The 7,750-nt window shown below is 44.2% G+C and overlaps 1 protein-coding gene across 1 annotated transcript in view; it reads right to left on the bottom strand.

Moving 5' to 3' along the window:
• Positions 1–7,537, bottom strand: part of socs5b (suppressor of cytokine signaling 5b) — a 12,726-nt gene extending 5,189 nt beyond the window's left edge. The window contains exons 1-2 of the mRNA XM_035663119.1: positions 7,206–7,537; positions 54–1,175 (exon numbers count right to left, since the gene is read on the bottom strand). Coding sequence (XP_035519012.1) covers positions 54–1,156 — 1,103 coding nt within the window. The 5' untranslated portion in view covers positions 1,157–1,175; positions 7,206–7,537. The remainder of the gene's footprint in view (positions 1–53; positions 1,176–7,205) is intronic.
• Between the last annotated feature and the right edge of the window lie 213 nt (positions 7,538–7,750).

Raw genomic sequence — 7,750 nt, forward strand, 5'->3', positions numbered from 1 at the left:
CCTTCCAGGGCCCTGGCTGCTGCCGGCTAAGGTGCCCGTCCCCTGAGGCGTGCCTCTGCTTGGGCCTTCTGGCCTGCAGACAGAGGGTGGTCGAATCCTCCTCAGAGTCACAGTCCTGGGCCGACGCTGCAGCCGCCAGCACCTGCCCACAGGCCCCTGATGATCCAGCACCCACAGAGCTGCCAGCCCCTGAGGCCCGGCCTTCCCCAGAGGCCTCTCCCATGCCAGGAGCCATCTTTGGTCCCAGTTTGTAGAGAGAGGAGCCCGGCACTGAGGCCTCCAGGGTGTGGATCTGTGCATTAGGTGGTGGGTCCACACCTTCTTCGATGCTAAGTCTGCGGCGCTCGCGCAGTCGTTCCTCCTCGTCCTCAGGAGAGGGGTGAGCCGGGTCAAAGGCATCCAGCAGGGCAGTGGAGGAATGCGGGCTGACCGGTGCTGTGTGTTGCTTGATCAAGTGCCACTTGTGTGCAAGGTCTGAGCCTGGTGGGAAGGGGCAGGTCTCCAGCATGAGCTCTGTCAGGTGAATCTTCCGTTTGGAGGTGACGGGGTTCTTAGAAGAGCGGGAGCATCTGCGAGCGGGAAGGGGTAAGCACAGCCCTACTGTATCACTCAGCCGCTGTCGCAAAGAGCGAGCGTTCAGACTGCGTCCTCCAGATACGGAGTCGCTCATCTCCTGGATGGAGCCGACTCCATACCGCCTGTCCCTGCGGTTACCACTCCCCCGTATGCGCCCAGACCGCCTATCAGCCTCCAGGGAGCTCTGGGTTTTGGTGGAACATGAGTGTTTTTTCTTGCCCCCCCATGGAGCGTGACGGGAGTAGGAGTCTCTCCGGGCCAGGGGCACACCCCCTGATCCCCCCCGCACATCCTCAGTGTCCTTGTCGATGGTGATCTCTACTATCTGAGGGATGTCGGACACACAGTTATGATGATGGCGGCGTCCTGTTGTCACCATTGGCACCGGCAGGAGGCTGCGTGATGGGCTGGAGGCTCCTGATGCCTGAGCCTCACCTGAGCTGCCTCCTGGGCCAAGATCCAACACACAGTGGACGGCATCGGCCTCAACCCTGCTTTCACTGGGTCCTGAACTGTTGTTGTGAAACAGTGTCTGGCATTTGCTCTTCAGGTTGCTCCACATGTTGCCCACTTTCTTCATCAATAGGAGCCCCTGGGACCTGGAGACAACAGGAGACAAAACGGATTGAATCACAGGTGGAGAAATCTCGCAACGGCAACGGCGCCTACATTTAACACTGAGGTACCAGCTACATAAAGAATGTCCTACATTTAAATTCCCCAGACTACTGTGTATCTAGTAATTAGACATGGTGAGAGTATAACGGGGCCAACGTGTCTGAGAGGTGGGTGAGCTTGAGTAGTTGGAACAGCAGAGTTAGGAGTTGCCAGGCAGACGTGCAGGGACACAAGGCCACAGCTATAAATGAACCCAGGATCTGCTCACAGCTGATCTGCTGGTATGTACTGTATTACAGAGCCAGTCTAGACCTGACCAAAAACTTTCCCTGTAACAGCAGCAGACAGGGCACATGTACATGCACATACACACTCACATATGGCGTTGATTTATCACTCTACTAGAAATCTGACAGGGATTTGGAAGTTGTAGCACTAAACTGCGTTCGGATGATGCAAACTTTACACTGAGCAACGTCACCGCAGGTAGGTGGCCTGCCAAACACAAAACCTCGAAGGACTCCATAATGCAGTATTTCCTTCCCTGTTTCAGACACTGTTTCTGGACTTCATGGCTGTATTAGGGTACAAATTTTAGTGTTGCCGGTAAATCCAAATCACTGAATCCAAGCACTGAAGCCAAAATATAAAACGTCCAGAACCAAAAGGCTTTTGCAACTCCTTGTTCCTAAAAGTGAATTACAACCCTGTGTGTGCACATTAATTACTTCTTGTTTCTTTCTGAAGGAAACTCAAGTATACTGTGACTGCTACCATTACCCAACACTGGCTTTATCCATGAGGAAGCTGCAAGCAGCACATCATACAGTGCTTCTAGGAGCCATTACTGAAAATGTAAATCTCTAACCCTGTCAGCATTAATTGCATGTGCCATTTAAAAAGCTACAGGCACACAACAAAGTCTCCATCACTCCCTCCCCCCCTCCCTCCCTCCCCTTTTCTTTTCCGTCTGCTTCTGGGCTAAAAGCTGCTATCCAGGCATCATGTCGACCTGCGCGCAGAGTGAAGTTTGCCTCTTAACATTGATAAAGACGACATGGATTTGCACAGTCAGCTGTGATAGACAAGGCCTCTGTTATGCACAGGAAACCGGACTGGTCTTCAGCACATGACTGATTAAGTTGATTTGCTGAGTGCAGATCCAAGGCCATCACTAACAAACTCATGACGTCAGCGTCATCCCCCCTTATTGACTTGCTTTGTACTCACAAAAGATGACAACGTCTCTCCACTTTACAGTCATTAGATGTGATACAAAAACAGCCTTTGTTAAAGTTGTTGCTATGAAAGAGTATTTTATTCACACAGCTAAGCTACATCACCTAATGTGACACAACTCGGTTGCTGTGGACGGCCCAAAAAAGCCCGAGTTAGTGCTGTGTATTGTCCGCTCTGTTGGATGTCTTCCTTTCCTTCTCTCGGGGGTCCTGCCAGTGCAAAGATCCACACCCACTGACAACATCCTCCCGATGTGATCGCCACTGGCTTGAGACGGAGCTCCAATGATAAACTAGATATGATTTCTAACAAACAACATGCAAAGCAAAGCACCCACATGCTTTTCACCAAGTGCCAACACAGTGTTAATAATTTCCCTGGTGGATTTCATTGTAGTAACACCTCTCTGCTGCGATTCAGAGTTAATTACAATCACTGAAATGATTGCTTCAAAGCTGTGTTTAAAACTCCTCTGTTATAAACAATGAAGCCTATGTTAACACACACAGACACACTAATCCTCAGCTAGTTGTGCAGTGCTGCCAGCTGTGGCCAGGAGTTATTTTGCAACTAGATTTGATTACAAAATTATCTTTTTTTTTTCATGCATCTGAATTTGATTTTCATACTTTCTCCTACAATATGGCCACATTCATGAGAGCACGATCACTAATGTCAAGCATGAAAAATGACATTTAGAGTATAAGTAAATTCTTCTGCCATTTTAGAGCGCGCGTTGCATTTTACTGCGTTGCGATGACAGTCTGTTGAATATAATCTCCGAGGTCTGCAACATTTGGCATAAACAGTGTTGTGGTGTGCTGTTACAGAATTTAGTAGGGCTGCACAATTAATCTAAATATTATCAAAAATGACAATACGGCCAAGTGTAATATGCACTTTTTGTGCAAAAGGTAAAATGTGTGAGAAGAGATGCATAATAAAAAGTACCGTCGCTCTGGAGAGAAGCCATTGCCTACAAATCTTGTTCAAATTCAAATCATGCTATTTTTGTGACATGCAATTACATAATTTAATTTACAATTGAAATCCCAAAACACAACGTAAAAACTTGAAGGACATAATGCTGTCACGCAAGATTGATTTTCCTTTTCTGCGTTTTTTAAAATGTGATCATTATCAACTCATCGGTGCCGCACTGAAAAACGACGATCACCTTAAAAACCAACGGCGTTCCTCAATTCCTTCCTTCCAATTATTTTACATGCAAGTATGTGAGTATATCTACGCTGTGGAATGTAAACAGCTGGACACTGTGACCTCTAGGTGACTAAAAGTTGTGCGATACTGAGCGATAGTAAAAGCAGCAGCCACTGTGAACTGGTTGGATACAGTGCTGCAGGTAAGAGGAGCTGACACCAATTTAGGTGAACTCAAACCGACAACACGTCATCAAGGTAAGCAACACCTTTTATTGTGCCATTCCTGTTGTATGGAAAACCAGTGGCTTTGTGTCCAGAGCACGGGCTCTGTTCACAGGTTCTCACGTTATGACGAGTATCCACACTGCATGGAACTGCCGCTGTCCCAGAGACGCACAAATAATGGTGTGCCATATTAACTACAGCTGCAACTATCAGCCCATTAATCCATCAGTCACTCAAAAGGAATTTAATCGCCAACTGTCCTGATAATGGAAAAAAATGTGAATGTGAGAATTTGCTGTTTTCATTATAGTGAACTGAATGTTTTGTGGTTTTGGACTGTGGTCACACACACACACACAGCCCCGTTCACACCCTGCTCTCCTCCCTCCAAGATGAACTGGAATTGTGAGGCCAACGTTATATCAGCTTCATCTTGAGAGGCTGGACTTTCCATCCGGGTTGGTGTGTTTTATCCCAAACCTTGCTAATCGCTTCAAAACTACAAACAAACAAACGAAAAGTTCCAGTGACCACGACACCTTAAAGGGAGCAAGAGCCGCAAAACGTTGTGAATTGTGCCCAAGTATGATTAAAACACGCCTATACTGTGTAAGTGCTGCCACAGTTTAACAATAAACCCATTACACATTACGCAATAATGCAGCAGGAAAAAACATAATAACTATGCTGGATCAGACTCGAATAACACACAAAATAAAACAGACATTTGTTAGTCTGTTTATTTTAAAGTCCACTTTGATACATTAGATGTCAACTGATAATAAAAGACTAACCTGACAATCAGAGACAAAATGCTGCGAGTTGTACCATTAAAAAAAGCCTAATTAAAATTACTTCAAATGTAAAACCTCTGACAACCTCATTAAACTCTTTAAACTATCAAAACCCGACAATGATAACAGTACTGATCTGATACTTTGCAGCAAACAACTAAAAACCATATAGTGACAAATCTACATTAGAATGAAGTTTAAATCTTATTTTAATCCCTTATGCAACATTATAACTTTACATCCACTGCTGCAGATTTCTGCCTCGAATTAACTCAGCTGATTCAACATTGATTATCTAAACTACAGTCTAACAGTCTGATACAATCAACTGTGTCTGCGGCCATTGATAACAATGACCACACCAACAGTGCAATCCAGTCCATAAACCCTGAAACAGAACTAGGCTACTCCTGCTCTCCGGCAGCCCAACACACCCATTCTCCAGGGATCATGCTGATCTAAGAGAGGGCTGGAGAGAGAAAGACAAGATTAAGGGAGGACGCCTTCTCTGCTCAGACCAGAGTTAATGAGATATCTGCAGCGTCTTTCATTCTGAAAGATATGTGGGATGGCAGAGAGCCACACAGGGTCTGTAAATGACTGATAAATCACCACCGGTTCTTCCTATCTTTTAAAATCTCGACAAATATTGAACCTTTGACAGAAATGTTGATATGGCAAATTATTAAATCGTATATATGTAGGCCCACAAACAGAGTGCGGGTTGCGTTTCTGGCTGAGAATAAACATTTCAAATAGACGCAGAATATGCACATTAAAACATATTCCTGCAACTCACTGTTTGCATTGAGATAAAAAACTAACTGAGTCAAATCTGTCTTCCTGTAGCGAGCAGTAATAGTTGCTGTTCATTGAAGGCCAGAATAATGTGTCAAAATCCTGTAACTATGCTACACATGCTCTATATTTTAATGTTAGACCTTTGTAAGATGTGTATAACTCAGGTATATACTTTATAAGTCCCAGGTCGGATAAATATCCTTTCTCTGCCTTTTATTTTACACAAATTGTACCTTGGGATTTGATAAAATACAAGCCTCATAAATATCAAACGATAAGCAATATTAGCAATATAATGATTATTCTGCCCTTGAGTAGCTTTGTTAGGAGTTTCTCATTAATGAATCAATAAACATTAAAGTCAGACAGAAAAATAAGTAACTTCTGTCAAAGTTAACTAGAAGTAAATATATGAACTCTCATTTTAAGACAAACGCTCTTTAGAGTTAATGTTACGTTAACGTTTAGAGTACGTGGTCACTGTTCGCCAGGTGAAGTTGAATTAAACTCTGTAATCCCAGATTTACACAATCTAAATGACCACTCGAAATGAATCCAAATAATCCCAGGAGACGGAGACGGGGAATATCTCGCTGTCTAATATGTGTTAACGTGCTACAACCTGAGGGGACAGTGAGTGACCGACACACACACACACACACACACACATTCAAAAAAAAACTACAAGACGACTTCTCGTTCTTTATATAATCAAACGATTAGCAACTCAATATCTGCATTGAGTCCCAGCAGTGCATAAACACAGTGTCTGTGTAATAATTATTCTGCCCCTGTATCGCTTTGTTAGCAGTTTGTCCTCATTAATTAATCAATAAACATTAAAGTCAGACAGAAAAATAAGTAACATTTCTCAACACATACCGTTACTTGTATTTTAAGCCTCTTTAAATGGTATAAATGTTAACTACATTAACTTCTACCTATGTTTAACTACAAGTCTACCTTTTAAAATGTGTTTCTACTTTAAGTTATGATTTGTTTCTCGTGAACCTGTACAGACACACACTTTACACTTGCTTTGGTTTCCCACTGTACCACGCAGTCTTACTGTTTGTCATGTTTACTTTCCACCAAACGTATTATTAGTATGTATTATGTATTTGGGAGGATGCAGCATTAAAGCACAATGATAACTAACATGATCAAGTCTTTCCATGGGCCCTGTCAATGTGTCAAAACCCAGTTTCACCATTTCACAAACCTAAATTAAATCATTTTGATCCACTTTATATAAAATACACACATATAAACATATATTACACACTTGCTTTGGTTAAATAAACCTATGTGTGCCATGCCAACAAAGCCCCTTTTTATTACACATATAAATAACATTATAGCTTCTTTAAAACAGAGATTAGAGGCTCTTCTTTCAACCCTAACACCCACAGACACACAACTATCCAGCTATAACGTTATTACAGCTGCTGTATAGAAATGGTTGCAAGGCCTTCAGATTTATGGAGGCCACACGTTAACCACACACCGATAAACAGCCAACTAACACTCACATTCACCCAGCTGTTGTGACTTTAGTTCATATACACACACATATAACGTTATTATTCACGTTATATGTGTGTGTTGCTGCACGAATAGCTGGATTACACGCTGCTCCGCTAACTAGCTGCTAGCGGGGGTTAGCTTGGGGAAAAAATCCGAGTTAAAAAACAAAAACAAAATAAACAAAGTGGCGTTGCTTCAGGACGCCGATCACACACACACGCATCCACAAAGGTACAGCTTGTGTCTCCGCTTCGTGTCTTACCCGTGTGCCCTTTTTTTCCGCGTGTGTGTGAAAGCCTCCTCTTATTCAAAAGCTCTCTTTGTCTGCAAAAAAATGGCTATTAAGAGAAGTCAGGCGTTCATCCCCCTGGTGGACCGCGGTGTCGGCTGGAAGCGAGAGTCGGTCACTGGACGGCAACATCCCGATGGTTTAGAGAAAACAACAGTTCAATAGTTAAATGGTTTTAAAAAAATAAAAATAAAAATGAAATAAAAGAGGCTAAATCATTGTTTTAAGTGCCGCGTTCTTCATCGTGGTGGGGGTCTTCGTCGCCGCCGCCGCTAGCAGCCAATATGACGGCGGGTCGCTGCAGACGGAGAGCCGGAGAGGAGGACGGCTGAGTGACAGCGGCTCCGGCCAATCAGAGACGGACAGGGAGGGGAAGGGGGCGGGGCCCGGGAGGACAGGGCATTTCCGACACAGCACGCGGATGGGGAATGTACCCGGCGCGTGATGGGCGTCTCGTGTCGCCAATGGATAAGGAGGAGGAGGAGGATGAGGATGAGGAGGAGGTAGAGGAGGAGGAG

Source organism: Morone saxatilis, unplaced genomic scaffold (assembly GCF_004916995.1).
Source record: "Morone saxatilis isolate NCDOM2014 unplaced genomic scaffold, NCSU_SB_2.0 Contig19, whole genome shotgun sequence".
NCBI lineage: Eukaryota > Metazoa > Chordata > Actinopteri > Moronidae > Morone > Morone saxatilis.